The following is a 23458-nucleotide window of genomic DNA, read 5'->3' on the forward strand; positions in this document are numbered from 1 at the left end:
AACATGCTTACATTTAATCTCCATGTTGTCACTTTGGGTTTAGTATCTAGGTGTAATTTCAGGTGGACACTAGAGTGGTCTGATATATCTCTCTGGTTTATCTCACACTCCTTTAACCTGTGCCTCTCTGAATTATGGACAAGTAGGTAGTCAATCCTTGAATATGCACTGTGACGATTTGAATAGAAAGTATACTGCCTATCTCGATGATGGAAATCCCTCCAAACGTCTATCAAGCCCAGGTCTTGGATTCTCCTTTTAATCCATCTCTCAGTAGGAGTGATTTTCCTTTTTTGATTAGTTGTGTCCAACTTTGGGTTCAAAATTACATTAAGGTCTCCTGCACAAATCAAGACTCCAGCAGATTGGAACGCTATTAAATCGAATATTGTCTTATAAAATGTTTTGTTGCTGCCTGGGGGCGCATATACGTTCAACAGGGTCATGTCCTTATCATCTAATTTGCCCTTTACCATTATGAACCTACCCTCCCTGTCTTTGGTCTCCGACTGGAATTCAAAATGAACCTTGTTTGGTATCAAAATAGCCACGCCCCTCTTGCGTCCTGCTTTAAAAGATGAATAGTAAGTATGTTTAAAACCCATATTCTTTATCTTTTCATGCTCCTGGTCCGTTAGATGGGTTTCTTGCCAAAATATAATGTGTGCCTTTTCCCTTTTTATTTTGGATATTGCTTTACTTCTCTTGACAGGAGTCGACAAACCATTGACATTTAGGGTGATAACCTTAAATTCTTTGTTACTCAGCTATAGACCAGTATTCTCCTGGACACTCACTCGCTTCCCCTGAAAACAAAAAATAAGAACCATGAACAGTCATAACAGAACAGTCAAGACCGTAAAACGTTACGGTGAACAAGAAAGGGTCTTCCATAGAAGAGGTAATCCCTGGACCTCTTGTGTAGGGGGGTGTTGCAGCCGCCGAGTTGCGGGGCCCCCTCGGGTTGTTTGAGTGGGTGGCTGTCATTCAAACACCACAGACCGACTGCCCTATTCTGAAACTAAAGTGATACAGAAGTCTTGGCCCATAAACATCAAAGAAAGTATTCTGTATTATGTAAAGGCGCACTGCGTGCAAAACAAACACTAATTTGGTGTTATAAGTTCATAATAACAACATAATTGCTGGCATAGTAATAATAATAAGAGTGGCATTCAATGAAAAATCTACACACATTGAGAAAGAAGAGAAAAAAAAAAAAAAAAAGCCCAATAGTGTACTTAACTTAGGTTACTCTACCCTTAACTATGACTTGAAATATTGCATACGTGCGCCTTAATCGTTGAACACTCAATTGTGACTCACCATTAGGGAGAGGCAACGCTATTCAGAATGGCTGAGGAATATAGCCTACCGTCTCTGTCCAACAATAAGTAATAAAGATGAAAACATCACGGTATAGGAAAGCTGGAGTTATGATGGGGTAATGTAGGTCAACTAGTCCTCAGCCTCTGTGTCAGTCCCCCGATGAAACTCGCGGAGCTTGTCCCGGATCCTCTGCTGATATTCCCTGCCGTCTCTGTGTCTTTTCACCTGTTGCCAGCTGAAGTGGGGACGTGGCATTTCCCCCGTTCTGCCCTCGGGTCTCGGAGGGATCGGGAATCCCTTTGCTCGTAGGTCGTCCCCGGCTTGATCCGCGTTATCATACGTTACTGTCCCTGAGTCCAGAAAGACGCGCATTTTTGTCATCGGTGTACGGAACTTGATTCCCTTCTCTTTCAATACTTTCTTAATCGGCAGGTATTCCCTCCTTTTCTCCATTACAGCTGTTGCGTAGTCATGGTCGAAAAAAACCCTGTTGCCATCAACCATGATGGTTTTTTTCCACGCCGCGCTGATAATCCGCTCTTTGGTTGAATATTTCAGGAATTTAACGATTGTTGATCTCGGGGGGGCATTGTCGGCTGGTTTGGGGCCGAGAGCTCTGTGTGCACGTTCAATACCAAGTTCGTTTGGGCCGGTGCCCTCGCCCAGTTCAGTTTGAATGAGGTTCTCCACGAAGCGGATCATTGAGGTGCCCTCGGCTCCTTCTTTAATGCCGTAGATCCTTATGTTGTTGCGGCGGGAATGGCCTTCGAGTTCGGTTAGTTTTGATTTCAGTTCGAGTTGCGTCCTCTGCATCTGGTTTAAAGTTTCATTCACTTCAATACTGAACGTCTCCACCTCTCCTACCCGGTGCTCTGCTTCCCCCAGTCTCTGTGACACCACTTCAATTTTCTTCACGGTCTCCTCCATCTTCAGATTAATATCCGATCTCATTTCACCAAGTTGTTTTTTAATATCCTCTTGAATGTTGCTCTGGAAGCCTGTGAACTGTTTTGAGATGTTGTTTTCCAGTTCAGACGTCGCGTTAGCCATGGCTTCACTTATGACGTTACGGATGGAGGCTAACGAGACCGCACCTAGCGTAGCCTCCTCGTCACTACAGCCTGCATATTCCACCTCAGTTTCCTTTTTTTGGCTTCTCGTCGACCTGCTGGGGCCACGTTCTTCTCCCCCCGACATTTGTTTATATTTCTGAGCTCCTGTTAAGTAAATCTCCTGTATTAATTGGGGGTTTGCGGCAGTGCGGTCGGGAGCAATGTTCTCACGCAGCCATTTCCACCCTCACGCGACCGGAAGTCCCCGAGTTTCACTGTGTTCTTGAGGTATCTGGATGGCAACACATCCTGATTCACTCAGTTTAGATTCAGCGATGACTAGTTGGTTTTCCTTGTGTGAGTGAAGGTCCAGGAGTTGGTTTCCAACTGTGAGTGGGTCAAAGGTTAGCAGACCATAAAGTATTAAACTGAGGTTGACCCCCACACCAAATAATGGGAGATGCCTGAACATTTATGTTCTAGTAGGACAGAGTGACCATTTGGGACGTCTTGGGGGGCAAGACCAGAGAACTGACAGCAGTATATATGGGAGATGAGCAGGGGGACAGGTCAACTCCTCTTTTAGTCTATTAATAAAAATTTACCAAAGTGACCAATTCGAAGAAGCATGGTTAGGGTTTCCTGGAAAAGAGACTCTAAAAACTCCTGTATAGGAAGAGAAGGAAGGGTGGCTACTTGTAGAATTCCTAAGATCGAAGGATATAGGAGTTCTGATGGAAGGGCGAAGCATTTTGGAATTGCTTTTGCCATAGATTTGAGAATACCAGAAACATGGCCGCTTTCTGGTTAGGACGCTGGCTTGAGATCTGTTTCAACAAAGTTTGCTCTATCATTCCACCCAGCCTCGCTGCCGCAAATTCTTTTATCATCAAACTACACGCCAGATAAGAGAGTCTAAGAAAAGCCTAAAGAGTAATAAAAAGACTAAGAACAAACTAGAAAGCCATGAGGAACAGACACTGGAGCACAGATGAACCAGCGTAGGCAGAAGCAAAAACAGACTTAAAAACACAGAGACTGATTAACTAACGAAACACATCTAAGCAGGAAAAAAGACCAAGACAGGAAGTGGAATGGAAAACAAAACAACAAAGGATATAATCTATGAAATGAAATTCTAATCATTTTTGTGGAAAGAAGAAAATAATTTTAAGGACAGAAAAAGATGCTTTAACAAACTGAATTACTGACTTCAGGTTGTATTTTAGACCTGATGAACGGCAGCATCGTTCACTAAATAAACTCTCTATATACTTCCTCGCTACCTGTGCTGCCATGCCAAAAGGCCAAGCCCACCTGTAAAGGAGAGCGCGCTGGTGAGCCAGACCTCTACCTCAGCTGGCTCTTCTAACCAAGTCATCCTCCTTGCCTCCCTCCAGTCATGTGAGTTACTCCCGTTCATGTTCTTCTTGACTCCAGTGCTGATGACAGTTTTGTGGACGATGCTCCGGTGGAGCAGGCTCATATCCCAGTAGTGGCCCTAGACCTCTTAAGACTGTTAATGCTCTAGATGACCATTTAACCACAGTAATGTACCGCCCCCCTCACCTTAATCATCTTAGGCAACCACCATGAGCAGGTACAGCTGTTTGTCATTCCCTCTCCATCTTCACCTGTTGTACTTGGTCTCCCCTGGCTCAGATGTCACAACACCCACGTTGACTGGATGTCTACCACCATCACCAGTTGGAGCACCTTTCCCCATTCCAGCTGCCTCCGATCTGCCACTTCATTCAGAGTAACCTCTCCTCCAGCTCAAACTTAACTGAGCCCCCTGAATATCACAATCTGGCTCAATTTTTTTTTAGCAAGGAGCTAGCCTTGACCCTTGCCACCACATCAACCGCACAACTGTGCAATTAACCTCCTCCCTGGTTTTCCGCTTCCCTCCAACCATCTGTACAACATCTCATGACCCAAGAGAGACCATGGAGGTATACATGAATGACTCTCTGACTTGCTAAAGGGTTATTCATCTCCTCTTGGAGCATTTTTTTTCTTGGTGGGTAAGAAGGACAAGACTCTCCACCCCTGCATAGATTATTGAGGTCTTAATGACATCACAGTTAAGACCAGAAATCCCATTCCCCTCATTAATCCCCCATTTGAGCCTCTCTGCCATGCCACCGTCTTCACCAAGCTAGATCTAGACAACGCTTACGCTTACTCGTATCAGGGAGGGGGGTGAGTGGAAGTTATTCCTGAGCCATACTGTCCAAGTTCCTGTAACACAAAGCACGATGCACTTTCACACCTTTACTTCCCTGACTCAGACCTGGCTGAACCTGAAGCCATACTGCCAACTCCCCAGATTGTGGGTACAGCTACGTCGGAGATTGAGACCCAAGTCAGGGAGGCTCAGTGGAGTGACCCTGTGGGGCCAGAGCTCTAAACACACGTGTCACCTGGGAGCTCACCAAATCATCCTCATCCTTTGGCTACATTTCTGGTGGTCCACTCTGCATAGGGGTATGAGGGAGTTTGCGACAGCATGCTCAGTTTGTGCCCATAGTAAGGAGTCACATTGCCCCTGTGCTGGTCATCTCCATCCCCTACCGGTGCAGAGGTGGATTTTGTTACCAGTCTCCCTCTCTGCGATGGATACACCACCATCGTCACCATCATGGACCACTTCTCTAAGGATGTACAATTAATTCCCCTGGTTAAGCTTCCCTCTGATTTTGAGACTTCTAATCCTCCATGTGTTCAGGATTCACGGTCTCCCCGTAGACATCATCTCCAACTGAGGGCCCCAATCACCATCCCAGGTCTAGCAGTTGTTTGGCAGGGTGCTGGGCACCAGCTCCAGCCTCTGCTGGTCATTCTGGTTGTCAGTCCTTCCATGGATAGAGTATTTGTACAATTCCCTGACTTGTTCTGCCACTGTGGTGACTCTGTTCATGGCCTTTATGGGTTTCAATCCCCCCTTCTCTCAGCCCAGGTGGGTGCGGTAGCTGTCCCCTCTGTACAAGCCCACATCTCCCGTTGTAGGGAGGTTTGGAGGGAGACCCAGAACGCCCTTAAAAAACTCCCTTCGCAACCAACATTTGGTGGACTTCCCTCCCGGTCCACCCCACATTCCACTTCTCCCGGACTGCACCTACAGATACAGATCACATACAGTAGTTCATAAAGACCCAGTCACATTCTTTATAAATTAAGTTTATTATATTGTGTGTCCTGACACTTACATTATATCACACCTCTAAGGGTCATGAACAGAGTGCTTTTAGGACTACTTTTGAGTCACCTTGTAATTTGGTTTGTATTCCTCAGAAGTATTGCAAGAGAACGCATCGTAAAAATTATCAAAGCAAAAAAGACACATAGATCATTTCATCATTTTCTGCTGATAAAATCAGTTCACATATAGTCGTTCATAAAGACCCAGACACTTAAATTCTTTATAAATGAAGTGATTATATTGTGTGTGTGCAGCCCAGTCACCAGACTAAAAGATTGGCACTTAACGTTTATCAGTGCATGTCATCATATTCACATTACATGTATCTGAACTGACTGTCATGTCAGGAGGTGGAGGGGATGCTGGTGTTGCAGCTCTGTGAAGTCAGAGACCACAGTTCATGTCTGCGTTTCAACATCTGTGAGCATGAAACCGCTGGATATTTTCAACAAGATGTTGGGACATTTTCCAGCTGAGTTTGTGGTGACAGAACCAGAACATGATGTTCTCCCTGACCCTGACCTGACTCTCTCTATTGAAGTTCTGTACAGAAGAAGTATCCAGACACACATAAGCTTCAGTAGAGTACCTGACATGTCTGCCCTCCAGTGGTCACAGTTTCTCTTATGGAAAATGAGATGATCTCTTATTTACCTGTTGGCATTTTCCCACTTTAACAGCAGGAGCTGACGGGCTAACAGACAGGTCAATGAAACAGCACTGTAAATATTCAAATACAAGGAATCTTCCTCTGATTTTACACTCAAACTGCTGTCAGGGTTAGGGTCAGGACACAACCAAAGCATGTGAATCATAGGAGCTGGACACAATTTATAGCTGTCACAATAAGAAGATACATATGAGAGCTCAACAGCTGAGTCACTGAGCTCTGATGACAAAACCAAATGAGGACATTTGACCACGACTCGTTTCATCACAACAAAATGAATCCCAAAGTGATAAAGTAGATACAGAAACGATATGAACTGAAGTGGTTTGTGTCTCACAGAGGACACATTTCAGCAGTCGTCTTCAGTCAGTACTGTGTTCGTGTTCACAGGAGGAGACTCTTCCTCCTACACTGAACACAGAAACACTGAGGAGTCATATCTCCAGAACCCAAACCCAGGATAAAGAGGTTCAGTGAATGTGGTGTTGAAGGTGTGGAGGTGGATCAGTGAGTCAGAGGAGACTCTGTAGAAGGACAGAGTGCCAGCAGGACAGTCCACATACACTGCTACTCTACCAGAGGAGGAGGAGGAGGAGGAGGAGGAGGAGGAGGAGGAGGAGAGGACTGTCTTTCTGTTATTGTGATTGACAGAGTAACCATGATCATCAGAGCAGTACAGCCTCCAGGACAGATCGTTCCATCCGAACGCAGAGTCTGCTCTGACTCCTCTTCTGCTGATTCCTCTGTAAGTCACTGCTACATCAACCTCTCCTCTCCACTCGACCTCCCAGTAACAGCGACCAGTCAGACCAGTTCTACACAGCAGCTGAGACCTGAAGTCAAATCTCTCTGGATGATCAGGATATGGCTGCTTCTCTTTCATATATGTCACTTTCTTGTTGTCAGACAGTTTGAGGTCTTTGTTCACTGTGTTTGTGTCGACTGTGAGTTCACAGAAATCTGATGGAGAGAAAAAGACACAACACAGCAGCAGGTTATCAGCCAATACAACTGTTGGGTTGTTTATTTATTAATACGTTTTTCATTTCTATTACAATTTTTTAAATATTACTAGAAGACTGTATCTTATTGCATATACAGATCGTTAACATTTAGGATAGTACATATGTTGAGCTGTTGAGCCATCGACTGTCAGTGGGGTCTGAATAAGCAAATATCACAATTATTGATTATATTGATTGTGATAACCACTTCGTCAAACAACACCCACTAGCTGTGATATTATCACAGTATATCACAGCCTGTTATGAGCTATTGCTTTCATGTTGTAAACATTATTTTAAGGAGGACTTGACTGTGTGCTGTTGTGTTCTCATGAATCAAACTGAATCCACTCACACTTCTTCAGACCAGGTTTCAGTCTCTGTTCTCCACCATGGTCCAACCTGGAAGAAGAAACACAGTCAGAGCAGATTATTAAATTTCATTGATCCCCAGAGGAGAAATTCAGGCATCACATTAGTAAAATAAAGCATACAACTAGTGATGTTGTTAAACTAATAGAGAAACAGTGTTTTCTGTTGTTTGCTCTACACTGAAGTCGACTCGTTCAAGCAGACTCTCTGCTATAGTTCAGTTTGTATGAAGAAGCTCATACTGAAGTTCCTGTAAACTCGCTGGCTGTTCACCAAAGCAGCTCATTCATCTTCCTTGTTGGTGGTCGACCTCACATCCCCCAAAGTAAGTGATGGTAGGAACAGTTTAAACTTCCTGTCTCTCTAAATCCTCTCTCTGATCTTCACACCAGCTCTCTTGCAGTGTTGGGTAAGTTACTTCCAAAAAGTAGTTATCATCATTTCAAAGTAATAAGTTACTTCACAGTATTACTGTCTGTGCAGAGTAATGTGTGTTTGTGTCTCTTTCACAAAAATAACCTCAGAAGTGACTGTTACTGCACTACAGCCTCAGATGAACCTGGTCTCTGTCAAATACAAGACCTTTGACTATCATTCAAAACTTATCATCATTTTCCTTCTGTTCTGAGTTCAGCTGCATCTAGACAACACCTGAAAATGACAAATCTGACTGAAATAAATAAATGTGCTCAGTCTGAACAGAGCTGATTAACCTTCTAAACTGGGAGTGCTTGATGTCCTCCAGGGGATGTCCTGGGTAAAACTGACAGAAAAAGGTGGAGACACGTTCATGTTGTAGGCAGCAACATGAAGAAAACAAACATACCAAAAACAGCAGACAGGAAGAAAAGGAAATATGTCTCCCATTCAATGAAAGTTATTTAGTCTAGCTATTTAATATTCACAACTTTGATTAAAAATCTTTTGACACTTTTGACCATTCAGCCGTTTCAGACTTTTAATAGAAATGATCAGATGATAATGATTCTGCATCTTTAGAGAGTGTGTTGACACACTGCCTCACTATATGAAACCCAGGTTGCACGGCCAAGGACAGGAAAGCCCTGCAAGGGGTCATTAAATCAGCACAGTGCATTATTGGCTGCCCTTTGACCTCCCTGGAAGACACTGCAAATACACGAAGGCTAAACAGGGCCCAGAAGATCCTGTCTGACCCATCCCACCCAGGCAATGGCCTCTTCAATCTCCTGCCCTCTGGGAAGCGATACAGGGTATTGGGGAGCAGGACAAAAGCTCTAAAGAAAGTAAATTGAGTAATGAAGAAGGAGGATTATCTCCAAGTTCTTCAAGATCCAAAACCATCAGCAGAAGATTCCGGTCTGGGGTGCAGTTGAGTGTTCCAACAGGACAATGACCCAAACACACATGAGAAGTGGTGAAGGAACGGATCAGTCAGGCTACTTCTTAGGTTTTGAAATGGCCTTCCCAAAGTCCTGACTTGAAGCCCAACGAGAATGTGGACTGTTGATGAGGGTTCTCAGTCATCAAGGTAATACTAAGTGTGATATCGCAGGCAACTGGACACCTTAATTCATTTAAAGAAGCTGAAACAAGTCAAGAAACTGAAACAATTCCAGTTGCCTACGATATAGCACTTAGAATTAGCATATAGACTGTACCAGGAAAACAACAAATTAAGTTGAACTTTCCAGATTCTGTCAAGTGTGGTTAAAAATTCCTCGAGGATGACCAGAAGCTTGTAGATGCTAATCAAAAGCACCTAACTCAGGTGAAAATTGCAGAGAGACATTCAACCAATGTTAGAATTTGATCACATTTTCAGAAAACTATAATGAATTCATTTTGAACCAAACTTCATTAATGTTTTTTTTGACAAAGCAATTTTTTTCCACTCATTCATCACAGAAAATGAAAGCTGTAGAAATCATTGGAACTGAAGACTACCATGATGAACATGTTCTTTATGAGCGGATGTAAACTTTTGATCATGACTGTATAACTGTAACATTGATTGTTTGTAGTGTGTTACCATCATCAATGCTCTCTAGCTGATGGGACATCACTGCCTCATCTCTTCGGTATGTGTACAGAATAACTCCAATTCTATGGTAAAGTAACTTCATGTATTATTATAGAATATTAGCAATGAACGTGAAGATTCTACAATGTTCTCTCTGACTGATTTTACATCCCTTCTAACTGCTGTCCAACAGTAAGCATTGTTCCTCAGTTTAAGTGTGTCAGAGAAACAGTATGTGAGCTCTGGTACCTGAGAGTTTCCAGTCTCCAGTCTGGATCCTCCCGTCCAGCAGTCAGAAGCTTCACTCCTGAGTCTCCTGGATGATTATAGCTCAGGTCCAGCTCTCTCAGATGAGAGGGGTTGGAGCTCAGAGCTGAGGCCAGAGAAGAACAGCCCTCCTCTGTGATCAGACAGCCTGACAGTCTGGAAATGGAAAGTGGTTTATATCAGTTTAAGAAACTGCAAGAGGATGCATCCTGTTCTAAAAAGATGCTGACATACAGACATAAATCCAACAAAGAATCTTCACAAAAATCAACACATATTAAACTCTGACTGATTCAAGTGGTAAAGATTATTCACAGTTTTGAAAATGCAGATTTCACGATCTTACTGAACAATGGTTCAGACAATTCTATGAGAAGAGGAATTTTACAGATGTCGAGTCTGTTCATCAACATCGACCTGAGTTTAGTCAAAACTTAAATGATCGACTTAGAACAATCAGCTGAATTCTGACCTGAGAGTTTCCAGTTCACAGTGTGGACTCTTCAGTCCCGATGACAGCAGCTTCACTCCTGAATCCTGCAGGTCGTTGTTACTCAGGTCCAACTCTCTCAAACTAGAGGACTGGGAGCTGAGAACTGAGGACAGAGCTTCACAGCTTCTCTTTGACAGATTACAGCCACTCAGCCTGAAGAAGAATCAGACAAAAGACAAAGTAGAACATGTTTACTTTTGAGTTTGATGACTTTTTGATATTATTTATGCTTGATTCCACCTACTGAGCTTTGTTGGAGGCTTTGACCACTGGCAGCAGCCTCAGAAGAGCCTCCTCTGAAGCAGAGTATTTCTTCAGGTCAAACACATCCAGATCTTTTTCTGATGACAGTAAGATGAAGACCAGAGCTGACCACTGAGCAGAAGACAGTTTATCTGTGGAGAGACTTCCTGATCTCAGGTACTGTTGGATCTCCTCCACTAGAGAACCATCATTCAGTTCATTCAGACAGTGGAACAGATTGATGCTTTTCTCTGGAGACAGATTCTCACTGATCTTCTTCTTGATGTACTGGACTGTTTCCTGATTGGTCTCTGAGCTACTTTCTGCCTGTGTCAGCAGACCTCGTAGGAGATTCTGATTGGTCTCCAGTGAAAAACCCAGGAGGAAGCGGAGGAACAAGTCCAGGTGTCCATTTGGACTCTGTAAGGCCTTGTCCACAGCATTCTGGTAGAGATCTGTAGGTTTAGGTTTAATTCTAAGTATTTTAGAAAACCAGGAGCTTTGTTTTCTTTCTTCCAGCAGATTGATGTCAGAGTTGATGAACGTCAGATGGACATGAAGAGCAGCCAGAAACTCCTGAACACTCAGATGGATGAAGCAGAACACCTTGTCTTGGTACAGTCCACTCTCCTCTTTAAAGATCTCTGTGAACAATCCTGAGTACACTGAGGCTGCTCTGATATCGATGCCACACTCTCTCAGGTCTGATTCATAGAAGATCAGGTTTCCTTTCAGCAGCTGCTCAAAAGCCAGTTTTCCCAGAGACTCAATCATCTCCCTGCTCTCTGGAGTCCAGTGTGAATCTCTCTCAGACTTTCCATCGTACTTGATGTTCTTCAGTTTGTACAAAATCACCAGGAAGTGGATGTACATCTGAGTCAGGGTCTTGGGCAGCTCTCCTCCCTCTCTGGTTTTAAACATGTCCTCCAGAACTGTAGCAGTGATCCAGCAGAAGACTGGGATGTGGCACATGATGTGGAGGCTTCGTGATATCTTGATGTGGGAGATGATTCTGCTGGCCTGCTCCTCATCTCTGAATCTCTTCCTGAAGTACTCCTCCTTCTGTGAGTCAGTGAACCCTTTGACCTCTGTCACCATGTCAACACACTCAGGAGGGATCTGATTGGCTGCTGCAGGTCGTGTGGTTATCCAGAGGCGAGCAGAGGGAAGCAGTTTCCCCCTGATGAGGTTTGTCAGCAGCACAGTCACTGAGGTGGACTCTGTAATATCAGTCAGGATCTCAGTGTTGTGGAAGTCCAGAGGAAGTCGACACTCATCCAGACCATCAAAGATGAACACAACCTGGAACTCTTCAAACCTGCAGATACCTGCGTCTTTGGTTTCAGTGAAGAAGTAATGAACAAGTTCCACCAAGCTGAACTTTTTCTCTTTCAGCACATTCAGCTCTCTGAAAGTGAATGGAAATGTGAACTGTATGTCCTGGTTGTCTTTGTCTTCAGCCCAGTCCAGAATGAACTTCTGTGTTAAGACTGTTTTCCCGATGCCAGCCATTCCCTTTGTCATCATTGTTCTGATTGGTTCATCTCCTCCAGTTGAGGCTTTAAAGATGTCTTCTTGTCTGATTGTTGTTTTTGGTCTGTCTGGTTTCCAGGTTATAGTTTCAATCAGTCTGACCTCATGTTCCATGTTGACCTCTCCTGTTTCTTCCATGACGACATAGATCTCAGTGTAGATCTCATTCAGCGGTATTGAACTTCCTGCTTTTGTGATTTTCTCAAAGACATGTTGAAACCTCTTCCTCAGGTTGGTTTTGAGTTTACGCTGGCACGCAGTTAGAATCTCTGAATGAGGAAAAATGATACAACACCAGAGAGAACACCACTGTGAATGAGTCATCAAAAACATTTCTAACTGTAATTTAACTAACCTGAGATTATTGATGAATGACACAATCTAGACCTTTGCCCCCTCTGTGTGAGCTTCATACATCAATTGAAAAATACCAAAAACAACATTTCAGCTAAAATTATTCAGAGCTGTTGTTTCAGGAACACATATGTGTTTGACTGGGAGGACAATCCACTGTGTGCTCTGCTCTGATTGGTTGTTACGTAAACTTTGAGTTAACAGGTTGAGGCAGACATAGAACCTGTATAACGTGTCAGTCGTGTAGTTTTGATTGTGAAACAGCCAACAGTGGCTGTGCTACTACAGGGATGTTGATCTGTAGTTTCCCTGGTGACAGAATCCATCTTTCTGGGTGAAGCACAGCTGGCAGTACGCTATATCACCACAAGCGCTAGCAGTTAATACAAATCAGACACAACCAGAGAATATTTGACTTGATTTATTCATCCTGAAATCTCTGTTAGAAACTCCTTAACACTGCTGTGATTACATGTTTCACTGTGAACTACTGATGAGGTAACAACCAATCACAGCAGAGTGTCGTGTTCCCTCAGCCCATCCATTCTAACATCAACCTTTTCACAATGTTCAGCTTGTTCAATGGTCGTGTGCTCTGATTAATAAATGAGTAAAGTTATGAAGGAGATCAACCTTTGTTTAATGACGTTTCTGTTGGTTCCGAGATGTTTGATAATTTCTCCCACAGAACATTCTGATTAATTTCTCTCAAAACCATTCTGGTCACTTTGATGGTGTTTTTACGGTAGGTCTGCATCATCTGATCCACTGTTTCCATCCTGTTTGCTTTCTCCAGACGACATTTTGGGATTACTGGGAAGCCCTCCAGGACTCCCTGAAGGTGCCACTTGAATTTCTTAAAGTCGTCCTCTTCCAAATCCTCTAAAGTTCTTAAGATTTCCCGTTTAAGTGTCGCCATCTGCCCTCCCTGTAAAGATACAAACAACAGATTATTTTATCTGTTGAACTATTTAATAAAAGCACAAAATAATAAAGTCAGATGCTGATAAAACAAAGTGAAATAATGTGTCCAGTGACAGTCAAATGAGTCCTGTTGGTGAGGATTATTTACAGGCTTGAGGATGTATTTTGAGATATTCTGCTCTTTTATAATCAACAAGAAACAATAAAGGGACTTTAATTCAGCATAATTCTACCACTACTACTACTAATAATAATGATAATAATAATAATAACACCTGTAGAAATCAAAACCACAAAATATTCAAACACATCACAGAACTTTTGAGATGTCAGTCCTCTCACTACGCACAAATATTGAGGGATGATCCAAACCTCCACAGCCCCCTAACAACACATCTATTTGTGATTGCTCCCACACTTTTCATATTTAATACAATAATATTTTAAAACTTAAATATGCTGCAATGCCCAAAATAAATTTTTTAATGCTCAAATGTGCCTTTTTTTGCCAGACACTGTTTGTAATACATAAAAACCTATTTGTTTAAATCCCAAAATTTAATGTAGCTCCCCCAACTGTATTTATTCATTCATTTATTTATTCATTTATCTTAAAATCCTTGGAGTATTGATACTGAATGGATTCTCCTGGTCTTTTTTAATCCTCCCCAATTTTTTTTTTAATTTCATAATCACAGCGTGTTCATAGACCAAACTAAATTAAATAATTACAACTAAAGCTCTAGATCTAATCGGGTATCTGAACTTTTGTTGAGTGTTTCTTTTTGATAACTCCTCACTTTTCCTGCCTACAACTGAAAAAAAACTTCCAAACTTTTTTACTCATCATATCTATGAAACAGGTTTGTTACTTTAGTTTTAATTGAGGCTGTCAATGTAACACACTGTTTTTGATTAATTAAATACAGAAACAATAACGCATTGTGAAGAATAACGCAGAGTATTCACACTCCTTATCAGCTTTGCAGACACAATCCAACCTAATATCCATGTTCCATCACATTCAGAGATCGACACTTCTCCACTGCCAGAATTTTGATGTTAACACAGAATTTGCCCGGACCACTCCCATTGAGAATGAGTTTGACCTGAAAACGAAAATACTGTAAATCTTAAAAGTGGCTCTTTCATTGTAATTATGCTTTTACACGAAGGTTGACTCGGGTACATTCACAAAAAAAGCCTAGGTCGCATTTTGGCGGGAGTTATGCTTATCTTCTATTGGAGGAAATACTGGGTAGAGTTTTAACACCTCTGCCCACTAATCATTTATGTGATCCCAAAGTTTGGTATTGTACTGAACCACCATTCTGTCTCATATCAGCTGGTTACTTCAGTAATGGTCCATGCTGTCTCTGCTGTAAAGGAGACTGAAGCAGCTGATCATTCCATCAGAAACACTAATCAGGTTCATGTATGAAGGTTTTGAATCTCAGGGACAGTCGACACAGTGAAACCAAGTCTGTGTCAGTGTTGGTGAGCTGATCATGTTCTGAATACTTGGAGAGTTAACAGTGAAAAAATAAAGCTGTTTGTCCAGTTCAGACATTCTCTGCATTGTTTACTCAGATCACAATCAGACAGCCCCTGATTCTACCTGTGAACCACTAAAAGTGAGTCAGGAAAACAAATCAGTTCATTGTCATATGAATATTCATACCTGCCGTAAATTAAAACATGTTTGACATGCAGAAACATTTGTCCTGTGCAGTGAAGCAGTGATACTGCACAATGTGATCAGAGTGAAGGAGATGATGTCCACATTTGTCTAGTAGGATTTTCACCTGCTGAACTCACATCAATTTACCACTAACGACCAGCAGAGGCGCCATTACACAACTAATCAATATAGCACTTCCAGTGCAAACAATGGTGAACTTGCAAACAGTGGAACAAATGAGGGCTTTTGGTCAAATGTGCACATATAACATTAAAAAACATGTCAAATATAAAAAATACAAACTGAATGTTGTCTGTCATTTTTTCTGTCTGTTACATGACACACCAAGCTGATACTTTGAAACAGACGATCACCATCACTCATCATTTCTACTGAACAGTCAAACAACACAGTATCAAACATGTCCACATCTGTCTGGAAGGATTCTCACCTGCTGAACTCACCTCAGGTCAACCTACAGACACTTTCCAGCTTCACGTTGGAGGAAACACTGGGAGAAAAGAAGCTGCTCGTTTCTTCCTGGTCAGTCCTGGTGTCTGTGTGCATCTGATCTGAAGACGCCGTCACATCCTCATAACTTCAGAGTCCAAGTCTGAAAAAACATCATAGTGACGTCAGAACTGGTCCAACATGAAGCAGGTTCACTGGAACTAATAAACATTTCTCCAGAAGTTTTGGCTGCCTGTTTGACATGTTTATCTTTTCAGGAGTTTCACTTCCTGTTGGAAAGTGGTGAGGCCATCAGGGCTCAGATGACAAACACTTTAACTGGTCAGGTGTAAAATAGTTTGTGGACACCTTCAAGGTCGATCACCATTGAACATCTGTCTGACACATTGCCTGCCCCTTATTTCAGCTTTGTTGTACTCCTGTACCTCCAGGCTTATATGTGTATTTGTGTAATGCATTACTAGAATTACTTTAGTTTGACTTTGTTCACTTGGGATTACTCTGCAAAAATGGGAAGAGCCCACTGAAGCATATCGCTGATTCATTTCTGTGATGTACTGTAAGGTACCATTAAAAACCATGTGCTGAAGAAGTGACCTTACTTTTCTTGTAATGAAATATTGGTCATTGATAAATAGATAAAGTTGTTTTTAAAGCCACTAACTGCAGCTACTCGTCCTTTTTACACAGCGTCTCTGCATTATCTCCGGAGCTGTGGTTCACCAATTCAACGCCGATGGTGATTCACACAGAGGGAAGCATTTCTGCCTTTCCGTGTATAATTCACACAGAAAGCCGGTGCTGCTCTTCAAGAGGCGTGATGGTAGGCCTACACATCATGATGATGACGTCGGTGTTTCCCAGGTGTTGCTCCCCTTCCGTCAATCTAAACCCGCAGACAGTTTATCATCATGTGGATGCTGTTATAATGTGTAGTGACTGAGCTCCTGACCCACCAAACATCCTGGAAAGTGACGGAGTTACGTTTTTTGCGCTGAATTACATAATTACATAATCCCCATCAGTAAACAGGATGCTGTCTGACTCTCTCACTCGCAGGGATGGAGGTTGTTTTCTGAGGGAAAGTTCCCTGAAGTCTTGGTCCGGAGAGCTGACGGTCGCAGTGATTTAATTTCATCACAAACACTCAGTAAGTTAAAAGTTTTTTGGCCGTGACAGACGCTGTTTTTTGGGCAGAAATATGATGAAGAGTCGGTAGGGCAGGCGGGAGGACAGACAGGAGGACAGACAGGAGGACAGACAGGAGGATCGAGCTTTTCCACGTACAGCTGTGGTGTTTTTTTTTCATCATATAAGTGTCTAAAGACAGTTACAGTTCCTACGTTACTGTTGTTTGGTCCTGTAACGTTGCTTTGTGGGACATTTCTCTGTATTTAGTTGAGTGGAGGACCTGTGCAGTTATCAGACTGTCTGACCGACACGCCCTCACTCCGCACTGCCGGTTTATCTGTTCACACTGGGGCGGTTCACCAATAATGTGGCCCTGATACTACCTCCAGAGGCGGATCAGCACCGGTGCGAAATTTCCCCCCTCTCCACATCTGAAACTTTCACACGGAGGAGGCGGAGAATCACAGTGGAGCTCAGTGCAGACTGACGTCAGACCAGGAATTACACAGTACGTCCACTAACGAGCAGCAGAGGCGCCATTACACAACTAATCAATACAGCACTCCCAATGCAACAATGGTGAACTTGCAAAAATTAAAACAAAACAAATTGATCAAGTTATCACGATTTTACGCACTGGTGCCAAAAGCGGAACTAATGTACCATAGCACTCCACACAGACTAATTAGAGCGATGCACCCAAACACTGCGTTGCCAGGTGCTAGGTGAGAATGAGAATGGCAGCAACAAGTTTTGAAGAGAGGAGCCGCTAATGTCTAAGTTGGTGCAAGAGGTGAAGGTAAGCAAAACGATTTCATCTCTTAAAGTGATTTGCTGCACGTAACTGTGTTACTGTTGTTCTTCACTCCGATAAGAAAATCAGGTTTGTACATGTCTGGTCTCACTATGTTTAAATATCGAAGCAAACTCACTGAAGCAGAAGCAAGAATCCGAATGTCAGTATCCTAGCTAGTTCTACACAATGTTGTCACGTTAACCACGAAACTTTATCAGTCTTGGCAGTTGCATTTCAATAAATAATACGTTTAGTGAGTAAAGTAATCAACAGTATCTGCCCGTGTTAAGGGTTAGGGTTAGGATGGTTACTTGTGAAATTAGATGTTTGCCTCTACGTTGTGCTTCTTCTTCTAGTAGTTATCATGAAATAAGGAGGGACACTGCAGCCTTTTTTGCCCCAATAAAAATAAAAAAGAGAGAGAAACATGAGAGAGATTGAGAGAACATTAAGAGAGCTGAGGAGCTGGAAGAGGGAGAGCCAGAGGAGTTGGTGGAGGATGGAGAGAAGGCAGGTGATGAAAGTGAGGGCACTGACACAGAGAGGGACACTCCAGATGGTGAGGAGGGAGAAAACATACAGAGACAGAGAGCGGAACAGCCAGAAGAACAGCAAGTGGATCCATGTGGATCAAGTACTGCACCATCAGGTTTGTGATGTAGAAAAGGTGTTCTTGTTCAGGCCATTTGCAGAGCAGTGTCATTACAATTCATAGTACAGTGTGTCCACAAATTGGTGCTTTCTGAAATAAATTCTTTTTTGCATCATTGATGTGTGATTCTTATGTTAAAAAATAAACAGATATCAGTAAGTCCAAGAACGATGTAGCAGTGCAGCCCAAGTTAAACATATTCCCAACCACTCTGATGGAGGACAGGAGGCGGAGCTTTAGGCCAGACTGGTTTGAGGGGTCAGGGGTCCATGCCCACCTTCTGCAGCATTGTCCTACTGTATTTAATTTCAAATTTTTTGATGGCCCTACCTTATTGTTTCAATCGATGCACTCTTTATGTACAAAATAAACTTTTGTGTGATTTTAATGTAAAATCTGTCTGGAAGGATTCTCACCTGCTGAACTCACCTCAGGTCAACCTACAGACACTTTCCAGCTTCATGTGTGGAGGAAACACTGGGAGAAAAGAAGCTGCTCGTTTCTTCCTGGTCAGTCCTGGTGTCTGTGTGCATCTGATCTGAGGACACCGTAACATCCTCATAACTTCAGGGTCCAAGTCTGAAAAAACATCATAGTGATGTCAGAACTGGTCCAACCTGAAGCAGGTTCACTGGAACTAATAAACATTTCTCCAGAAGTTTTGGCTGCTTGTTTGACATGTTTATCTTTTCAGGAGTTTCACTTCCTGTTGGAAAGTGGTGAGGCCATCAGGGCTCAGATGAAAAAAACTCTAACTGCTCACCTGTGTCTGTGTGTTTCTTATACATCCTGAGCTCTATAGACAATAGTGAATAGTGAGAAAACATGGACAGGACCAGATGCACCAGACATGTGGCCGCACTCTGTTCAGACTCCAGCTCGAGATTTGTTTCAATAAAGATTGCTCTATCATTCCACCAAGCCAAACTACACCTGAAAAGTAGTTTGTAGACACCTTCAAGGTCGATCACCATCTAACATCAACACATTGCCTGCCCCTTATTTCAACATTGTTATACTCCTGTGCCTCTAGGCTTGTATGTGTAGTTGTGTAATGCATTACTGGAATTACTTTGCAAAGTTCAGCTTTGAGTTAGTATTGGTCAGAGTGACAATCTGGGGAACACCAAGCATGTTAGCACTGAGCTGCTATCCTTGCCTCTAATTACCACTATCACAGCCCTGGAACACACCTCACATGACTTACTAGCATATTAACACACATATAAACAACATCACATGGCAACTTTTAAGCAATGCTCACTGCAAACATTACACTAATGAGTGGGAGCAATAACAATAAAACATAACACATGATGTGACGTATGCTTGATCAAAAGCAGGTGAGCTAAATGCTACAACTAACTTAAACAGTGATCACATGGCAAGTGCTAAAGCTACACATCAGAACAACAGAAATAATCTATGCATGCAACATAAATACAGTACATCAACTATATATATTAAAAAAAATCCCCTTCTCACCTTGGTGGGGTGGTATCTGTGTCATCCTCAAGCTTGGGTCCTCTACCAGAGGCCTGGGAGTTTGAGGGTTCTGCGCAGTATCTTGGCTGTTCCTAGGACTGCACTCTTCTGGACTGAGGCTTCAGATGTTGTTCCTGGGATCTGTTGGAGCCACTCTCCCAGTTTGGGGGTTACTGCACTGAGTCCCCCCACTACCACGGGGACCACGCTAGCCTTGGCCTTCCACATATCCGTTCCAGCTGCTCTCTCAAACCTTGGTACTTCTCAAGTTTCTCGTGTTCCTTCTTCCTGATGTTGGCGTCAGCTTGGATCACCACATCTATCACCACCACCCTCTTCTGCTTTTGGTCCACCACCGCTATGTCTGGTTGGTTAGCCAGGAGCTGTTTGTCAGTCTGGAAGCTGAAGTCCCACAGAACCTTGGCCCTGTTGTTCTCAGCCACCTTCTGTGGTATGGCCCATTGCGATTTGGGTACTTCTATTCCATACTGGTTGCAGATGTTCCTGTGTACTATCCGCGCCACTTGGTTGTGCCTCTCCATGTACGCTGATCCAGCTAGCATCTTACACCCTGTTACTAAGTGCTGGACTGTCTCAGGGGCTTCTTTGCACAGTCTACATCTTGGGTCTGATCTATTCTGGTAGATCCTGGCCTCTATGGTTCTTGTGCTGCCATGATTAGTGCCTCTGTGCTGTCTGTCAGTCCTGCATTTTCCAGCCACTGGTAGGATTTCTTGATATCAGCCACTTCTATCTGACGGTGGTACATGCCATGTAGGGGCTTGTTGCTCTAGGTTGTCTGCTCCTCCTCCTCTGCACTCTCATCAGGGTTCTGTTGCCTGAGACATTCACTTAGCAGTCCATCCTTCAGGGCCATTTTTAAAAAAAAATGTATTCTCGAATTTTCGTTGTTTCATCCTGGATCGTGGCCTTGATGCTCACCAGCCCTCAGCCTCCCTCTTTCCGCTTAGTGTATAGCCTCAGGGTGACTTTTCAGGACCTGCCTTACTCTCTGGAGGTATTTGGCTGTGGTTGACTTCCATGTGGCCTCTTCATGGTTTCCATTAGCCTGTGGGATGCCAAACTACTTGTGTAGGTATTTGTCCAATCCGAATGACATCCCTATGTCATCGCTGTAGATCCTGGTGGTGTGGATCAGTGAGTCTATTTCTCGCTCACTCCTGGCATACAGCTTGATGTTATCCATGTAGAGCAGATGGCTGATTGTTGCCCCACTACAGAATCGGTGATGATATTCGTGATGATTTGACTGAGGGGGTTATGGCCTATGCAGAACAGCAGTGGTGATTCTTGATGCCGCACTTGATGTTGACTCGGGCAATCGGCTTTGAATTGGCCTCTAGGGTTGTCTTCCACATTTCCATCGAGTTCTGGATAAAGGCCCTTAGGATCCTGTTGATCTTATACAGTTCCAGACATTCCAGTCAATTCTTGTCAATCCAGGCAGTGCACAGGTTGGTCTGTCTCTTCTTACAGTCTCGGGCGACTGTTCTATCAATCAGTAGCTGGTGCTTGGCTCCTCTGGTGTTACTGCCAATTCCTTTCTGTGCCTCGCTCATGTATTGAGCCACATGCTTACTCATTTTTGCCACAATGATGTCTGACAGGGCCTTCCATGTTGTGCAGAGACAGGATGGGATGGGTCCCTTCGGGGGGTCCTTCATGATTAGGACTGTCCTGCCCTGGATTAGCCACCCTGGGTGGGTGCCATCCCTCAGCAGGTGTTCATGGAATGCAGTTAGCTTCTTCAGCCAGTATGTATGGATCATATCAGGGCCTGGTACAGGGCTGTCCAGCTCTTCATCTTTGACACTCTTTCTTGGATGTCTGTCATTGAGATGGTTACTGGTTCTTTTCTGGGATGGTTACTGGTTCTTGTTCTGGGCTGTTGCTGTTGTCAGCCCTTAGGTCCACTAACCACTGGGTATCGGTATTGTGTTGTGTTGTCTCTTTCCCATATGTCTTTCCAGACATTCCCTCAGTCAGGCCGTTGTCCCCCGATGCTTCAAAACATCCACTATAGTACCAGTAGCAAAGAAATCAGTTGTATCCTGTCTGAACGACTACCGCGCCGTCACACTGACACCAATTGTGATGGAGTGTTTTGAGCGGCTTGTCAAACCACACATCATAGCCAGCCTCCCTGCATCACATGACCCATATCAGTTTGCTTATCATCCCAACTGCTCCACAGAGGTTGCAATATCCACCACTTTGCACACTGTCATCACTCATCTGGACCAGAAAGACACCACGATGCCAGAATCCTGTACATTGATTTCAGCTCAGCATTCAATACCATCATCCCTCAGAAACTAATGGAGAAACTCAGCACTTTCTGACAAAGAGACCTCAGTCTTTCCGTGTTGGAAACAACACTTCCAACTCCATCATGCTGAGCACTTGATCTTCTCAAGGCTGTGTACTCTGTCCATTGTTGTTTACACTGCTAACACAAGACTGTGCATCCAGACATGAGGGGAACCTGATCATCAAGTTTACGGATGACACCACAGGGAGACCAGAGGGTTATTGCAAAGAAAATAATCTGGTGCTCAATGCGGACAAAACAAAGGAGATGATCATCGACTTCCGGAGATCTCAGCCAGAGCATGCTTTTCTCAGCATCAGTGGCCGCACAGTGGAGAGAGTGGAGAACATCAAGTTCCTCGGGTGCAGATCTCACAGGACCTAAGCTGGAATGAAAACACCTCAGGGATCACGAAATGGGCCCAGCAGACACTGAGGAAGCTGAAACAAGCCTCTTTCCCCACCAGCATCCTCAGGACTTTCTACAGTGGTGTTTGAGAGTGACGTATTGTATCTCAACATGGTACTCCAGTTGCAGTATGTCGAACAATTAGGACCTGCACAGAATAGTGAGAGGAGCTGAGAGGGTCATCGGAGTTTCCCTCCCCTCTGTCCATGAGCTCCTCCAAAGCCAATGCAGGAGCACTGAACATCATCAGGGACGCCTCCCACCTTCTCCACACATTCTGTGAACTGCTACCATCAGGAAAACAGTTCTGGTCATAAAGGTTGAAATAACAGACTTATCAACAGCTTCCTTCCACAAGCTGTTAGATTGATGAACTGCTGATCTGGCAGCAGGTGCTGCCAAGGTATACAGTGTGCTTTAAGAGCTGCTCCCAGCTGTAAATTAAAAGAAGGAAGTGCCTGGTAGATTGAAGCTGTTCTTATTGTCTTGAAAGAAGCGTAAACCATCTCAGCCGAAAATATTACCCAAAACTGTATCCCTCACTTTTCCCTACTGAGAGTAGGTGACAGGCCCCGATCAGTAAACCTTTATTATTAAAAATTGGAGACTGCAGGTGGCATCTGCAAGATATTTCACAAATCCTTTCCACTGAGTGCCTAAGTCTCTTCCCATTCCATATGAATTTTGAAACAGCCACATGACGGTTACCCCAGTATCCAGCAGGGGGAGAGAGGGGAACCATGGAGCTGACAAAATTCATTCTGGGCTCTACATTCATTTTGACAATAGAAATATGTGCCTGGAAGGAGTTGGGCAAGCTGGCCCATCCTTCTAAATCACCCAAGACTTTGTTCAGTGTCTCAGTTTAATTGTGCTTCACAATAAGATGTAAGAAAATATGTCAATGCCCAGGTATTTAAAATGTGTCACTGAGGGAATATTGGAAAGTAAAGCAGAGGTCTTGGCTGCTTCATTCAAAGGCAGCAAAGCTGATCTTGACCAATTGATTTTGAAACCTGATAGCGCACCAAACTCATCCAACATTGATAGAAGA

The 23458-nt window shown here is 43.5% G+C and overlaps 1 protein-coding gene across 1 annotated transcript; it reads right to left on the reverse strand.

Moving 5' to 3' along the window:
- Positions 1-5583: 5583 nt before the first annotated feature.
- LOC119013008 (protein NLRC3-like) lies at positions 5584-23422 on the reverse strand. The gene is made up of 10 exons (XM_037087306.1): positions 19665-23422; positions 18609-18758; positions 15594-15742; positions 13158-13452; positions 10639-12439; positions 10433-10547; positions 10290-10318; positions 9884-10057; positions 7616-7662; positions 5584-7216 (listed from the first exon to the last, which is right to left on the reverse strand). Exons 4-10 carry the CDS (start codon positions 13441-13443, stop codon positions 6663-6665), a joined length of 3006 nt encoding a protein of 1001 aa, XP_036943201.1. The 5' UTR covers positions 13444-13452; positions 15594-15742; positions 18609-18758; positions 19665-23422; the 3' UTR covers positions 5584-6662.
- Between the last annotated feature and the right edge of the window lie 36 nt (positions 23423-23458).

Source organism: Acanthopagrus latus, chromosome 22 (genome assembly GCF_904848185.1).
Source record: "Acanthopagrus latus isolate v.2019 chromosome 22, fAcaLat1.1, whole genome shotgun sequence".
NCBI lineage: Eukaryota > Metazoa > Chordata > Actinopteri > Spariformes > Sparidae > Acanthopagrus > Acanthopagrus latus.